The sequence below is a fragment of the Pseudoliparis swirei genome, chromosome 21 (genome assembly GCF_029220125.1).
Source record: "Pseudoliparis swirei isolate HS2019 ecotype Mariana Trench chromosome 21, NWPU_hadal_v1, whole genome shotgun sequence".
Classification (NCBI taxonomy): Eukaryota; Metazoa; Chordata; class Actinopteri; order Perciformes; family Liparidae; genus Pseudoliparis; species Pseudoliparis swirei.
The window spans coordinates 7,308,589-7,324,985 of NC_079408.1; the positions used below are offsets into that span (position 1 = coordinate 7,308,589).

The 16,397-nt window shown below is 46.2% G+C and overlaps 2 protein-coding genes across 3 annotated transcripts; one reads left to right on the forward strand and one right to left on the reverse strand.

Annotated features, from left to right (window-relative positions):
- Positions 1-439: 439 nt before the first annotated feature.
- Positions 440-11,769, reverse strand: dok1b (docking protein 1b). Its single transcript, XM_056442352.1, has 6 exons — positions 11,437-11,769; positions 4,822-5,145; positions 4,173-4,269; positions 3,254-3,426; positions 2,390-2,720; positions 440-2,344 (listed from the first exon to the last, which is right to left on the reverse strand). The coding sequence occupies exons 1-6, from the start codon at positions 11,638-11,640 to the stop codon at positions 1,410-1,412; spliced, it is 2,064 nt and encodes a 687-aa protein (XP_056298327.1). The 5' UTR covers positions 11,641-11,769; the 3' UTR covers positions 440-1,409.
- A 1,362-nt stretch (positions 11,770-13,131) lies between these two features.
- nagk (N-acetylglucosamine kinase) lies at positions 13,132-16,075 on the forward strand. 2 transcript variants are annotated; one of them, XM_056442338.1, is made up of 10 exons: positions 13,132-13,172; positions 13,558-13,642; positions 13,765-13,863; positions 13,951-14,092; positions 14,463-14,573; positions 14,656-14,768; positions 14,996-15,083; positions 15,164-15,258; positions 15,333-15,411; positions 15,540-16,075. In XM_056442338.1, the coding sequence occupies exons 1-10, from the start codon at positions 13,144-13,146 to the stop codon at positions 15,740-15,742; spliced, it is 1,044 nt and encodes a 347-aa protein (XP_056298313.1). In that variant the 5' UTR covers positions 13,132-13,143; the 3' UTR covers positions 15,743-16,075. The 2 variants fall into 2 exon arrangements, with proteins under 2 accessions (XP_056298313.1, XP_056298312.1); XM_056442337.1 differs by lacking the exon at positions 13,132-13,172 and having other exon boundaries at positions 13,216-13,642.
- Positions 16,076-16,397: the final 322 nt, after the last annotated feature.

Consider the following 16,397-nt stretch of genomic DNA (forward strand, 5'->3'; position numbering starts at 1 on the left):
CCGCTCCATCCAGCCAGCATTCATCATGTCACCACCTTGTTCATGTCTCTCCTTTTCATCCTCAGGCTCAGGACACACACACACACACACACACACACACAATCAGCGTCTTGAACATGTCAGTTAAATGCTTCCCCCCCCCCCCACACACCTCTTTCCTGCCCTCCTCTTACGGTATCTCATCTGAAGTTGAAATGCACAGCGTGTCCAGCACGAACCAGCCGCCATTAGCTGTCACCGTAGCAACCGAACAACAGAAAGGAAAGGGTGAAGGGAAAAGGGAGAGAGACAAGAAAGAAAGCCTTTGCTTCTCAACTTTTAATGGAGCGATTAGGTGGCTGGAAACCGACTGGAACAACAAAAACAGAGCGTGGCGGGGGGGGGGGGGGTCAGAATGTTTTGCCGTCCCGGTTTGGTCCAGAACAGAAAGTCTCTGAAACATTATTTAAAACCTTCTGGTCCGCACTGGGAGGAAGTCGTAATGTAGCAATAAAGGGAGGAGCTTTTTAAAAGTTTTGAGAGCCATTTTTATTAATAGTTATATTTACAGACAGCACAGCTGATTCTGACACGTCGCAGTTGATTAGTTTCATATTTAGTCTGTACATAGAAACAAAAGGGATTCTCTTATATTGCCTCTGTAACTCAAAGCCCATGTGAGGATCATGTGACCCCCGTGACCTCTTCATGTATGTCTGGTTCCAAGATCCCCGAAACCAGTAGCAACCATGTTTTGACATTCACAGGGGTGCTAAGCACGGCGTCTCAGATTACTGAACATGTTGTCAGTCTCCCGTACATTTTGGGATTGAGGAGGATCGATCAGTCCAGAAAACCACAAAGACAAAAAGACCAGCTCCTTTTGGTGAAGTTCTGGCCTCAAAGACACTCCAAGCCTAAGAAGTGCAAAAACATGATTCCCAGTTACTTCATCAGCACGACAGATATTTTTTTTTAAAGTAGAGCCAAGCCTCTCTCTCTCTCTCTCTCTCTCTCTCTCTCTCTCTTTCTCAGCTTGTTGGAGTGAGGCCTGAAGGCCGGGCTCCCTTTGGCAGATCCACATGGTTTCTGTGTGTGTGTGTGTGTGTGTGTGTTCAAGTGAAGTGGCTGGTTCCAACCACACAGTGGCTTGGTGCTCCAGTTATGGGTTTGACCATGCACACACACTCTCTCTTTCTCAAACACACACACACACACACACACAGGGTGGCCCTACAATAGTTGCAGTCACTGCTTCAGCGTGCAGCCGTCATGTGGTGTTCTCGTGGTTCTGAGCGGCTCGACTGAGGAATCCGCCGTCTAAACTAATCATGCCGGTCCACAGATGAAGAAAGGTGCTTCGTCCCGACACAGAACTGAAAGAATAAAGTCAAGTCTTCTCCTCTTTTCACAAAAGGGAAAGAAGGATTTTAAGCGTCTCCCAAGTTGTCATAGATGATGTCAGGTGACCTCAGCGCCGCCGCCTGCTGCTGCTGGTTGTTCCACACATGAGCAGATGGAGGTTTCAGCTTGGACACTTTGCTGTACAGCTCCCTCCCCGCGTCTCCTCCCCCCCAAATATTGTTGTTGTTGTTGTTGTTGACGCTGCTAGTGCCGGGGCCTCCGTGCTTTCCGGGGGGCGGCGGCGGCGGCAGCTCTTTACGGCCAAAAGCGACCCTCCCCGGTTTGAGGCCGGCGAACGCTTTGGGCCACCTCGGAGCCGTACGGTCCTGTCTCCTCCCGCCGCCGTACGGCTCCAAGCGCGCCTCGTCGTAGATACTCATCCCCGAACTAGAGGACACGCCTCCTTTGGCGCGACCCTCGGGTTCGTCGTAGATGTGCTCCTGGCGCGTGGCGGGGGGCGGCGGAGACCCTTCCGCTTCACCGCCCGGCGGTCGCCGATTGCCGTCGGCGCCTCGCCCCCCCCCCCCGGCCCCGTTCAGGCTCAGCGCGCTCGCCTTGTGGATCAGCTCCAGGCCGATCCGGTCGTACAGGTGCGAGTACAGGTCCGGCGGCTTCCTGTGGTCGCCGCCGACGAGGTGATGATCCGTCTGGACGCCGCCCGCCGGAGACTCGTCTCCTAGCGGCCGGAGGCGCGGGGTGGGCACCGGAGCGGGGGAGGGGTTGCCGGTTTGGCTTTGACCCTTGATGCTGTCCACCGGGTCCGAGTACAGGCGGTCGAAGCCGAGCGGCGGCAGACGGACTGAATCCGCCGGCTCGGAATAAAGACTCGCGTGTTCCTCCGCCGAGGCGAGAGCTTTGGCGGCCGTCTGTCCCCTGGGAGACTTCGCAGGCCCCGCCCCCAGACCCCCCAACATGGCTGGTGGTTCTGGTAAACTCCTCCCCTTGATTCCTCCTGCAGTGCCTTGACCCCTCCCTCCTCCTCCTCCTCCTCCTCCTCCATCTCCGCCCTCCCTCTTCCCGAGCACACCGTCAGCAGAGCCCGGTTTGCTGCCGCCCGAGTCTCCGTCGGCCTCCCGGCTGCTGCAGCTGCTGCTGCTGCTGTCTCCGCCTCCCGCCGGCACGCCGCCGGGAACGGTGTTGCGGATGTGCTGCAGCGACGCGGGGCATTCCGGGTCCGAGTTAGTCGGGCAGCTGAGGTGGCGCTCCTCGGCCAGCACCTTCTGCGACTGGATGGCCTGGTCCACCAGTGAGAAGATCTCGTTGCCCTGCTTGGTCTCGAAGGTGAAGTTCCCGGGGCCCGAGTCGCAGCGGCGGCCGGCCTCGAAGGAAAACATCACCTGGATGGGAGAAAGCAGAGGGAGAGAAGGGGTTAATGTGTGGAAGTGGGGATGCATTAGATGTACACAGAGGTGTCTGAAGATATGCCTCGATGGACCTGAAGCAATGGAAGCTGCTCACAGAGGCCCCAGCACTCTTTTTTTTAAATCATGTATCCTTTCCTTGGCTCTAAAAGGCAGCTTGCTTCCTTTAAAAAAAAAAATGATTTTCACTTCTCAATTTTCTCAGCGTATCTATTTTGACGGCTTGTCACTCACCGTTCCGAGTTTACTTCACACTAAAATGTCTTCCCCCGCTTTCTTTTTTGTGGAGACCCATTGCACCTCCTCTGGACCTCGCTCATCGGTGACCACACGGACGCTTTAAAAAGGTCACCGGTCATCGACGGGACGCTAAAATAACCAGACTGAAGCTAAACATCCTCCGTGATCAGCTGCTCACGCTGTGAATTGCACTTCTGGGCTAAACAGGAACACAATAAACTTCCTCTGCCTCGACTTCACAGAGATATATTTTTGGCGCAGGCACCCACCCGGTCTCGCCCATATCTCCTCAGCAGCTTGTAGGGCCACACCAGAACGTTCCTCTTGGTCTTTGGCTCCTTCAAGGTCAAAGTGTCGTTTTCAGCTTTCAGCCAGTAGCTGCCCGTCAGACCGCAGCGCTCCGACGCCTCGGTGCGCTGAACGCTCAGCCAGAACTCGTTCACTGCGAGGAGAAGATGGGAGACGTTGTTTTTACCTTCGCATCGAAAATGCGGAAGGTTATGTTTTGATCGCCGTGTATTTATTTATTTATTTGTATGCGTGTTACTCGCATAACTCAAAAAGTATTAAACCCAATCGCATGAAATTTGGTGGGATGATTGGTTATTATCCGGGGACCATTTGATTAGATTTTGGGATCGATCGGGTCAAAGGTCAAGGTCATGAAAAGGTCAACATCTTCTTTTTACCATTGCGCGGTCAATTTCTATCCAATTGGCATGCAACTAATGCCAACATTTTCATAATTCAATGCCCAATCTTGTGATATGCGAAGGTATGCACTCTACCGAGTGCCCATTCTAGTTACCTTCGCATTGAAAATGCAGATGGTTATGTTTTGATCGCCGTGTATTTATTTATTTATTTGTATGCGTGTTACTCGCATAACTAAAAAATTATTAAACCGAATCGCTTGAAATTTGGTGGGATGATTGGTTATTATCCGGGGACCATTTGATTAGATTTTGGGATTGATCGGGTCAAAGGTCAAGGTCATGAAAAGGTCAAAATCTTCTTTTTACCATGTATCCAATTGGCATGCAACTAATGCCAACATTTTCATAATTCAATGCCCAATCTTGTGATATACGAAGGTATGCGCTCCACCGAGTGCCCGTTCTAGTTTATTTCTATTCTCCTCCTTTCTGCTGTGATACAATCTATGAAAGACCAGCTTAGCGTCCTCACCCTCCTCTCTGGAGCAGTAGATGAGGTTTTCAGCCATCTGCAGGTCCAGGGCTCCTCCATCGGAGTCTGCGGCGGTGCTGCTGCTGCCGCCTCCACCCTGCTGACGCACAAACACGCAGACGCACAAACAGTCAACCGGCTGGGGAAGACGCCACAGTCGGATTCTCACAGCGTTGTTAATAAGGAGTTCGCTTTTTTGGGGGGTTTCATGTGTCGGGAAACTTCTCGGTCCACTGGAAGTGTGAGAGGGGGGAGAGAGGAAAGAGATTTAAGAGTCGGAGAGACGGCAACAGACGACGAAGCGGATGAAGTCGTCCTGCTGGAAACTCCCTCCGACTTCCTCTCTGCAAATATGTGTCACGTTCATGTGCGTGAGTGTGTGTGTGTGAGTGTGTGTGTGTGAGTGCACACAATAGAAGCTGTGGCCTGTGTAGACACTCCAGGGGCATGTGGGAAATGTTGGATGTCATACAACAAAAACAATGATGCCGCAGTCCCAGTTGGGAGATAAATGGTAAACAGCAGTTCTTCAGCGTTTCCCTCCAACATGAAGAGGCCGTTTGTTGTTCATGTTCAGGCACAACGTAAACACGTGAGCTCAGACCTTTACGGCCCACGGACACAAGGAGAGAGTAAAGTGTGAGGATACCTGAAATGTGATGTCGCACATGGTGTCCATCCAGTCTTTGGCGGCGTTCTTCTCCGCGGCGAACACGTGGGTCTTGTCGTTGGTCTCCACGCAGAACGCCGCCATGTTGTCTTTGGGACAGCTCTCCGTCAGAGCCGGCAGGATGGAGATGCACTCAGACAAGCGGATGATCTTCTTGTCGAGCTTCCTGGTTTTCTCACTGGACCCGCCTCCGGAGCCTCCGCCGGCCCCGCCCACTCCGCCCGAGGGCGAGTCGAAGAACTCGAGGCGGGCGATGCCGTTCTGACTGGCGGGGTAGAGGACGAACCAGTTCTTCTTCCATTTCTGAGGAGTGGAAAAGATGTTTCACCAGAGCCAGTCGTTTCCCTTTGATTCATCCCTTCAACATACATATTGTCAAAAAAAATTATCTCCGATATCAAATTTCTTTCTTTGAGTTTCCATTTTTGGGTTTTCAAGTAGATAATCTGAAAGGTTTCCCCATATTAGTGTCGTTTGGTGAACATTTCTAGATATTTATATTATGTGTTATGTCTTCTTTACATTTGTATTACAACAAAAAGCAAGACCATAAAAACCATAAACCATAAACCCGCATTTAAGATCAGAAAGCTATTGCTGAAGGGCGGAGGTGGTGGCACACATCTGTCCTGCTCACATCTGTCTGGGGAGGGAGGGACAACCTGCATGCGGTTTGTTCCGACAGCATGGGGGTGGAAGCAGAATGCAGAGAGGAGAATGTCACTGTTTGAAGTCCACACAAAGAAAAAGTCCAGGTCTTTGTTTTACTTCTACCCAGACAAGGACAAGACGTGGCCCCCAAAAACAGGTACGCTCACAAAATAACAAGGATGCTACAAGGAAGTGCGCTTAAAAATACGACCACTAACAATGATCTCTTCCTCCACGGGGACAGTAAAAAAAAAAGGGATGTGACCAAACACCACGACTCCAAATACTGAAAAATGAGAAGGACCGCGAGCGAGTGTACGAGACTCCAGATGTTCAGCGCTAACAATGTTTACAATATACACGACACGCTGCATGGGAGATTATGTGCAGTCGCTACGGAAACGAGTCCACGTGAAACTGTATGAGGCACCGGAACCAAACACTCGTTTGGGAAGTCCCCGCTGCTGAGATCATATTTACCAATAAAATGATCTTCAGTTCATCTTACAACATGTCGGCTTGTTCACTGTCATTCACAGCGACATGCGAGTCAGTCTTGAGGTGGAATTATAGTGTTTACACGATGCAAAATGCATCCCATATTCAGGGTTCTTACACATTTTGACCAATGGATTTCCATGACTTTTCCATGACTTTAAACCAAATTTCCATGACCAAACTGGAATCTCGGTATAAACATGAAAAATTTAGAAAATTGTGCGTATTGAGAGCGTACGCCGGCTTATATTTTGAGCGTCTTTCTTTAAAAAAACATTAATTATTTCAAACTCGGCGTAAAAGAACATGTGATTATAACAAATTTCCAGGACTTTTCCAAAACTTTTATGATTTCAGTTTTTTCCATAACTTTTCCAGGACTGGAAATGACCATTTTAAAATTCCAGGACTTTTCCAGGTTTTCCATGACCGTACGAACCCTGCAGATTTAACCCTCATTGCGATTTAACAGAAAGCTCAAACCTCGCCTAACTCTCACAGCGCTGCCGTAAACTGCCAACAACTATTGCAAGAACAGAAGTGACAAGAAAAAGCCAACTTCATCAATTTCTATAAGTCACATGTGTTTCATAAGTCGTAACACACGCACATGTCCGGACACACCGCGACCCGATAAACTCGCTGCCAGAAAGGACAGGAAGTGTGTGGGATTGTCACGACCCCGGATACTCTCCACTTCCTTCTTCTGCATCCAGGTGTGTCCCGGTGCATAGTGTGCGTGTACCAATGTGTGTGTGTGCATCTGTTTAAGTATTGTTCATATTCCCGTGGTGCATTGTGGACCATCTGTTGCACGCGGTCCCACACAGAGACTCTGACAAACGTGTGATTGTGCAGCGCTCATGAAGAGGGCGCGAAACACGAAAGCCCTGTTGCAATACGGTCCGGAGACGCGTGGGCGCGCGCGCGTGTGTGTGTGTGTGTGCGTGTGTGTGTGTGTGTGTGTGTGTGTGTGTGAAACAGCTGCTCCATATAAGGCACAGACCGTTATCAGTCGCGACACACAAAGTGGAAATTATGCAAAAATGATCATGACACAGCGAGGGAGAGCTACTTCCTCACGGATGCCCTCGTCTTTTCACGAGAACAAAATGAGCTGCAGGAGTTGTGCGTTTGTGTCTGTTCTCTGTTTCACTGGCCAAACAATAAGTGGCCTTCACTGTCACGATGACTAATGTGTTAACTATTGCGCTGACGATTTGACATTTTTCAGAAAAGGCAAAAAGTACACGGCTTGAGGTCATTTTGCTTTTCCTTTTTAACATATTCTTTGTGAGAAATGAAATCCGTTCCCGTTGTAGTGGAGCGCCCTCGCCACTGTCACTTCTTTGTTTATTTGTTGTTAACAATGTTGATGTTTTTTGTAGCTCTTGTGCAGTGTTCCTGTCCACGTGCAAAATTGTAAATGCACGAACGCATTAGTAAATGGTCTGTCTGTGGGAATTTTTTCGGTATCAATAACAATTTTTCCCGGAAAGTCTCGTGGGCTTCAGGCGTGGTTCTTTTCGGACATTCGACACCGAAGGTGATGCTGCTGCTATTTTTGTCCTTCTGAGATGATTTTGCATAAAGAGCTACGCCATCCTGCTACATCTGTCACGTCTTCAAAGCTGTCATTGTGCTTATCTGTTTATGAATTTACATTTTGCACGCATTGGCCATTGTGTTATTGTGAGCTGCGGGAGATGTTCTCTGTGAGGTCCGCTGGAATTCACCCTGTGGTGGGCACTGAAGTCACTCCAGGAGCTGTAACTACGATTATTAGATTATGGGATACATCTATCAACAGCTTCCACCGCTCACACACAGGATCCTCTCCATCAGTCAGGACGCCATTCAACGGAACCACTCGCCGATGTTCCCACCGGCCACAGACACCCAGGAGCGGTGTGTGTGTGTGTGTGTGTGTGTGTGTGTGTGTGTGTCTATCTGAGAGTGAAAGTTTGTTTGTGTATCGGAGCGCGTCTGTTTTCGCTAATGTCTGTTAAAGGGGGGGAGAAGGAAAACAGAGGAAGGCTGTGTGACTGTGTCGTGTGTGTGAGTAATGCGTGTAATATGTAGTCAAGAGGAGGGAATGAAGGAGAAGAAGCATGTGTGTGTGTGTGTGTGTGTGTGTGTTAGAGGGGGAGGCAGACCACAGATCTGCTGCCCTAACCTCAGTCCTCTGCTGTGTCTCCATAATAAAAACTCTCAGAGTTAAAGTTAAAATACCAAATACATAAAGGGGGATTACAGTAATGACTTATTATGAACCTCTAGGAACGAAGAATATCAGATGAGGGTTTCTACAACATAGTGAGTCAAGTAAAAATATAAATAAATAAAAGACTTTCGAATAATCATTGTAGCTCATAGAAAGCAAAGGCTAGAGATGTTGTTCACAGCCAGCAGCGATGGTGAACATAATCCAGGAAGTACCTCAAAGTCATGAAACTAATTACTTTAAAATTAAAACTAAACATAATTTGTTGATGCAATAAAAAGCCCATCCACTGCTCTATATATTCAATATATATTCACTGTACGACTAAAGTGGTACTGTCAACTGCAGAGGAAAAAAAGGACAAATCTAATTTCAAGTTTAAGCGTTTGTACTCGCACTAACCAAACAAAGTGAAATGTAAACTGGGTCGGAAAAATGATTTCATGTGACGAGGAAGTGACGCGGCGTCTCTGGCCTCGCCGCTGGAACCCATGAAGAAGAGTACGGAACAGTTTTTCGTCTGTTTGGTCCAATATTCATTTCTACTTTCATTTTTCCCCCCAAATCAGAAACACACAGTGCGCGGTTGTCGTCACTCATCATGAGTTCAGCTTGGATCTGCTGCGGGGGGGAAAAAAGTTGTGTTTCTTTTTCTTGTTTTAATTAACATGCCAAAAAACCGAGCACGTGGATTGGATGAGAGTAACTGACGATGAGCGACCGACCCTGTGATCGGAAAGATACGCTTGTGGAAATACATTTTTTCCGCATTATCTGTTCATCGTACGCTAGGCTCACGATAAGGCCTCTGCTTCTCGTTTCAAAGGTCAGGGACATTTGACCATGAAAAAAGAAAGAATACTATAATTGAATACTACATTGTCGATGTGACTGAAATAAACTTATAAAGAAGAACTAAAAGTCTTCTTCTGCATAAACTCAAGCATTCCTTTCCACTTGACTAGATCATGTTGTCCTGAAAACACATTCACAGACAACATCTGCACAGAGAATTACTCACTTCCACGTCAAGTTAGTTGGTCCTGCTACAAATAATCTGTCGTTTCTTTTCAGAGAAATATGATTTAGCGTGTGCTGAAGAAAAGGGAAGTGAATATCAGACGCATAACTTTAGACGTGGTGTGTGTAATACTACTTTATCCTCGCGTCTGTGCCGGCGTCGTTATCGTGTTCCACCTCTGCAGCCTCGGCTGGCTGGTTGGCAAACAGCTGCTCCCATGAACCTCAAACCGAACGCTTGTTGTAGCTGCAGGGTGCCGGAAACAGAAAACTGCAGAGCCTGGTGTCTTGGATCTGAATTTGCGTTATTATCTGAAACAGTGTTAATCCAAAATATGACAAAGACATTATTTTTCTCCCGGCCAGACTTCACTCGTGATAAAAACAGATAAAACACGGGTTGTCACACTCTTGAATCAAATTTTCCAACCACACACGTGAGAACGAGCCTTTATGAATGCACATGTGTGTGTGTGTCCACTGACGACTCGATCGGTTGCATAATCCACCCAGCAAACCTCAAACCACTTTCAACACTTAGATCGGCCCACGTTCGGCTTCCTGTACCATTCTGCTCCGCTCTGCTGCATTTTCATCCACTTTGGTTCTCTTCTGCTCAACTCTGCAAAGATTATGGTTGCTCCTAATCTATTGTACTTTCTACTGTTTACAAAAGGCAGCTTTGGAAGTAAGAATATCTATTGTGGACCTGCGAATTCAGGGCAGGAAACGGGGGCCGGGACGTTTTGTCGATGTCATGTGACCAGAGAGACAGAGACAAAGACTCTCTTACAAATCTGGAATGAGTTCTTATCCTGCGATGCACTGAGACCAAAGGCAAGGTTGCATGGAGGTCAAAGACTGGAATAAACACCCAAAGGTGCCGTCGCCGTCATTTAACTGCTCTCCGAAACTCAAATGAGTGCACGGGGGAGACGAGGATGTGGCTTGTTGACCGTGTTCGCAACGGTGTGACCAGCTGTTGGCGCAGCGATAGATGAAGTGGAAACATGACGCCCACCTTTTTTTCGCCACCGTCTCGACTTCTCCGCTCTTTTATAATCGATGCTGCCGTGGGCGTGCCGCCTTTTTGCGGTGTGCTTATTGTGGAAAGTCAACATGTGCCTTTATGATTTGTTTTAGAGCATGCAGGTATAATAGCTACTCTTTTGACTGAGGCGTCAGCAGCTCGCCCACACACACAAACACACAAACACACACGACCAACAGCGACGCTATAAAGCCTGTCTCTTCTACCTCTCTGTCCTCATAAACCGAAATAAGTGCAATTCCATCCACTTTGGTTCAGTGTATGTTTTTTACATTTACTGAAGTTGCTACGGTGCACTAGGTCTTCATTCACATGCATCCCCGCTCACACACACACACACACACACACACACAGATGCACAGCCGGTTTACTCCAAAGCCACCACATCAGAACAAGAACAGATCAGTTAAACATTAACTTCCTCTCTCTCTCTCTCTCTCTCTCTCTCTCTCTCTCTCTCTCTCTCCTCTGCATCTACAGTGTGCTTCTCTTTGAAGACGCTGTGCACAATGGCTGGCCTGTAATTGCCTCAGCATGTGCTCTTTGTATTTGTCATGATCTAACATGCAGCTCCCGTATGGTGTACAACTGTGAACTCGCACCAAGTTAACGTCGTTGTGTGAATTAAAAACATATTCGAGACTTAATGGGACACATCTTCCAGGAAATAGTAACACACACATTGCCTACTTCTGCTGACATGCTTATTTACTCTGCGTTGACCTAAAAAACAATATCAACAGCGTAATATCTCTCATAAATAAATGGTTTTACTTTATAATTTTTCTAAAATGTTCCAAATTGATCATACTATTCTTATTTAGTCACCAGTATTATCTGTTTATAAATGTCTATAAAGCCTTACAGGCTGGTTTTAATGGGCAGCAGTGACCGTAATATATCTGTATCACTGCTGCTCGATCATAATCATACAGGGACTCGTTCCTGTGGCCTCAAAGAGCTTCGTGGAATAAATCATATCCATAATACTGGTACATTACATTACTTAACATTTATATCGCTGCATATAACTTTCACGTGATGTAGCATCTTTAATTCCTCTTTATTATTATGGGGTTACAGTTACTTTTCATCCCTTCTGTCAACGCCAAACCGTTACAGCAAACAACAGTTTTTTTCTTGGACTTACCTTTCCAAACTTCTGGTGCTGCACATAAAGCTGTCCCTCCTTCACGTGGGTGTCCATGCCCTCAAACACTCCAGGGCCACCCTTCCTCTCGGAAGACGAAATGTGACTTGAACTTGACTCACTTTTAAGGGGTTTATTTCCCCTATATCTCCTGTGGCAACTTCCCTCTTCTCTCACTTCCGCCCCCCAGCCGTAGAAACGCATGTATCGTACCGCTCGCGCACAATTGAAGGTGTCATGGTGGGAATGAAATATAGAAAATAAAAAAAAGAGGCTGAAAAGGTCACCGGGTGCTCCCGAGAAAGTTGAGGAGTTTTCCGATGTTGTCTGTGGGTCAACTATCTGTCGCCTCTCTCCTCATGTATGGCTCCACTAGAGGAAAGCCACTTTTAATAGGTAAGGAAATGCTTCCGGGCGGGACTTTCAAAATAAAAGTCCAATTAACAACAGATTATGGAGACTTTTACATTTGAGTATAATTCAAGAGCTACACCACAAGACGGGGCTCAACGTGTCACTTCTAGGCCCCGGCCATTTAAAGTGGCATCATGAAAACGAAGAGGTAGGAAATTCATAGAAATACGATTTTTTTCTTGAATAGCAATACTGCTTTGCTATTATTATCAAGACCATAGGAGACATCCGAATTGTTTGTTAAACATGTGTATTCACAAATGAGCTCAATACAAACGTAAAAGAGTTTGAGGAAACATGTAAATATGCTCACATCTTTTATAGGCTTTGCCAAGTTTGATCGAGTTCGAGTTTTTATTTTGAAATGCAAATGATTTAACATCCGGTACAGCAGTGAGCCTGTGGCGCTTGATGCAGCTGCCTCGACAGGAGGAGGGAGCAGACTGTATAAAAAGAGTGAGCAGCGCATGGTGAACCCACCGAGCCGCTCCTTCTCTTCCTCTCTCCTCCCTCCTCCTCCTCACTCTTGTGTAACTTCTCGCATGCAGAATATATTCATAACATATATTATACGTTTAACTGCATGTAACAAAAGATGATGTTTATCGTGGAAAATAATCACAAGACATCACAGCAGGACTGAACAACTAATAGAAAGCTTCTATTATTCCACATACAAAGCAATAAAGCAAGACCGAGATTCTCTCTTTTCGTACTTATATGAGTACAGTGATATAACAGACATTTATAGCTGAGGAATAAACCTTTTTGTAGGAGCCTATGTTGGCAAAGAAAAGCTGGCCCCAAAGTTAATGTGTTGCAGATGCCTCCTGCTTGGATCACAGTGCAACTCAAAGTTGCGGTCCCTGTTTTCAGTCCATAACCACGTAGTCCTAACATCAATATTAGACATATATTTGGACACTGAGTATGTTTTCTTAGACGATGAGCCAACACACACAACTAGGTTTTACTATGACCCTGTTCTTTCACAACCTACAAGAAAACCCATTAATCCTGTTTTTCAGTTGTTGTCACATAGCCTTAAACCTACTTTGTGTTACTTCTACGTTTTTTTCTCATTATCTATGTCCAAAATTTAGTATGACATAACATTTTTAAAAATGTGTGATTTGAATCATTGTCACTGCCATCATTTTCTCATTTACAAATGGGGAAAACACTGCTGCCACCTACTGGTAGTTTATTATTACTGCAGGTTGGAGCTCACCTGCCGCTCTCGCGATATTTGCGCACTGCACGTAACCACAGAACCGAAATAGGAAGTCAGACATGGCTTCAGTGTTCGGTGGAGTAGAGGGGTGAGAATTTATTAATATATAGAACAAACACGGACTTTAAATTATCGGTACATTTTTGTATGTGTTGCAGATTTTATTCGTTTCTTTTTTTGCGGTTGTCATCGAGTAATTTCCGGTACCAGCGGATACTTTATTAGTTTTACAGTCTACTGACCGAGGGGGACCTTTTTCGCTGTTTGTGTCTCGTGTCGTGACCACTGACTCTCCATCGATCTATAAATGAACAAATATGTGATCCATTTTCAGCTCCTTTTTTTGCACTTCAAAAGTGCAAGTCCGTTTATATACCGAAGCAAATCCATATCTGTTTGTTTTTTCTTGTTGCCTCCATGGTGCGTCCTGTATGCATGTGTTTCAGTTTCTCTCCCCCTCTCTGTGTCTCTAGTGGAGGGACCCACTCCAAAGTGGTGCTGGTGGCAGCAGATGGAAAGGTCCTGGCTGAGACCGACGGCCCGTCCACTAACCACTGGGTGAGAGGAATAATGGATGAATAAGGGGGATTTGGGGAGTTGTGCTTGCCTTGTACATTTACTTATTGCATAGAACAAGAAAGGAAAACATATTTTCTGTGTGTGTGACCATGTTTACACAGCTGGTTGGGGTGGATAAATGCATTGAAACCATCAACGACATGGTCCAAAGAGCCAAGATGAAGGCAGGGCTGGATCCAAACACGCCACTGTGCTCGCTGGTCAGTCAAACTGTTTGTAAAGTGTCTCTTCCAGTGATTTGCGATGAAGTGTGGAACATTTTAAACGCATATGTTCCGTCTGTGCAGGGCATGTCTCTGAGCGGAGGGGAGCAGAAAGCGGCCATCGACAAGCTGATCGCCGACATGAAGCAACGTTTCCCCGCTCTCAGCCGCCACTACTTCATCACCACGGATGCAATCGGCGCCATGGCGACTGCCAGCGATCGAGGTAACTGGACTTTTTCTATTGTTTCATGTGTAGTGCAGTCAATCCTCAGCACAACACTTTGACTAAACAGTGCTGGAGACATGCGTGGAGGAGTAGCCTGCATTTACACCCAATTTAATCTCAACCACTTTGACCATATGCTTTTGAATTAAATCATTTACTCACTGATACATTAGAAATTATGACTGTAAAATGTCATTACAGGGAAACACCTGACACTTTACCCTCTTAGGTGTGGCTGTATCAAAGTGATCTCATTTATAATGTGTCTTTCCACACTTTATGGCTGAAATAGATAGATGGATATATAAAGAGAGAGTTATTGTCACATCATATCAGTTAGCTCCGACCGTCTCTGTTTTCTTTGCAGGAGGCGTCGTGCTGATATCAGGGACCGGCTCCAACTGCAAGTTAGTCAATCCCGACGGCTCACAGGTCGGCTGTGGAGGCTGGGGTCACATGATGGGTGACGAAGGAGGAGGTAACCATGGCGATATGTATGCGAATTACGTTTAGCTTGACCGAATGGACCAAACCCTTTTAATCGTCTTCTCTTTTGCCAGCGTTCTGGATCGCTCATTTGGCGGTGAAGACGGTGTTCGATGCCAAGGACAACCTGGTCGCTCCTCCTCATGACGTGACGCATGTCAGGAAGGCCATGGAGGAGTACTTCCAGGTCAGACGGCAACAAAAAAACAGGGAAAATGTCAACTCAGGTTTGAGTATGGGAGCGCTGAATGAATCAGTAATCTTTATGATGAGGCATGCTGGGTATTTGAAGTACCAGTCAGGGTAAGAAATGAACCCTGAATAAAAAAAATTGAAATACAGTTGAGTGCCATCTGATCTTTTGAGAAAAAAGTTTCTCTCTTCTGATTTAGTTTGTTGTGGATTTTTTTCCAGGTGTCAAATCTGATGGGCATGCTGCCGCACCTCTACAGAAACTTCCAGAAGTCCCACTTTGCCGGTTTCTGCCAAAAGCTGGCTGAAGGTAGGCGGGGCATCGTTCCCTGCTTCCTTCTGTTAAGGTAACAAGGAAAAGGTCAAATGAAAAGTATTTGTGGGTTTCAGGCGCAAAAGAGGACGCTCTCTGTCAGCATGTGTTCACTCAGGCTGGGAGGGTGCTGGCGAAGCACGTAGAAGCAGTTTTACCAGCAGCACAGGAGGTAATGTACACACACACACACACACATATACTGTGCTTTCACTCACAACTCCCTCCGTCCCTCTCTGATGGCAGCCTCTACTGAGTAGTGACCTTGGCCTCCCCGTCCTGTGTGTGGGCTCAGTCTGGAAGAGCTGGGAGCTTCTGAAACCGGGTCAGTGCCCCTTAAACCAGGACCATGAGGTCTTAACTTACTTTCCCAAAAGAAGTAGAGCTGTAAAATATAAAAAAACTCCTCTAAATCTCATTTCCCTCTCTTGTTTTCCGCGTTTCTCCGATTAGGGTTCACGGAGTTCTTGGATGAAGTGGCATCATCTGACAAGTTCAAGGGCCGTTTCCGTGGCTACAGCCTCCTGGCTCTGCAGCAGTCCTCGGCCCTCGGCGGCGCTAGTCTGGGGGCTCGGAGTATTGACGAAACCTTAACTATGGATTACGGTGCTAATGCCAAAGTCTTCTACCGACACACCTTTAACAGCATCCAATGAGAGATCTTAACCAATCAGTGTTCAGCAAAAAGGGAAATCATATTGTCCGATATCTAGTTATTAGCATCCTTGCTAATAGTACTTACTATGAAGATGATGATAATAATGATTGTGTAATAATGATGTCGCACTTGATTTAACCTCACTCCAGGATACCAGGTTGTCGGGACCAGCGGAGCTTCAGGTGGTTGAAAATATTCCATATAGAGGCTATTTTGAAAAATTTAATTGATTCATTTTTCTGTAATTGTAAATCTTTGCACTTTTGCAACACTTCTTTACATTTTATTTATAATTTTTTTTAAAGACTGATATATGTGTACAGAAAAATCATCCAGTGTTGTGAATTTTTTTTAAATGCTCACTTGATATTTCATATTCGTCATCAGCAGAGAAGTGAAACACGTGATTCATCTTTAGCAGGATGTCTGCACTTTGGTTGTTTACTAGTAGATATTACTATTACCACTGTGACACACACATCCCAGTGTCACTTCTTCAATGGTAATGTAATGACGAATAAGAAGCCCTTATTTTCTTGTTATGGGTTTTATGTTGTACATGTTTTCATTGTAAGAGCCCATTCTGCACATTATGATGAGCGTGGTATCAGAAAGAATATATTATCATATATTAAAGGTGGTGTTGTACAGGC

Coding starts and splice junctions, on each gene's coding strand:
- dok1b (XM_056442352.1), bottom strand. CDS start 11,640: ATGCGTTTCTACGGCTGGGGGGCGGAAGTGAGAGAAGAGGGAAGTTGC. Junction 5,146..11,436: donor AGCACCAGAAGTTTGGAAAG/GTAAGTCCAAGA, acceptor TCCACTCCTCAG/AAATGGAAGAAGAACTGGTT. Junction 3,427..4,172: donor CTACTGCTCCAGAGAGGAGG/GTGAGGACGCTA, acceptor TTCTCCTCGCAG/TGAACGAGTTCTGGCTGAGC.
- nagk (XM_056442337.1), top strand. CDS start 13,502: ATGGTGCGTCCTGTATGCATGTGTTTCAGTTTCTCTCCCCCTCTCTGT. Junction 13,864..13,950: donor ACACGCCACTGTGCTCGCTG/GTCAGTCAAACT, acceptor CCGTCTGTGCAG/GGCATGTCTCTGAGCGGAGG. Junction 15,412..15,539: donor CTGGGAGCTTCTGAAACCGG/GTCAGTGCCCCT, acceptor TTCTCCGATTAG/GGTTCACGGAGTTCTTGGAT.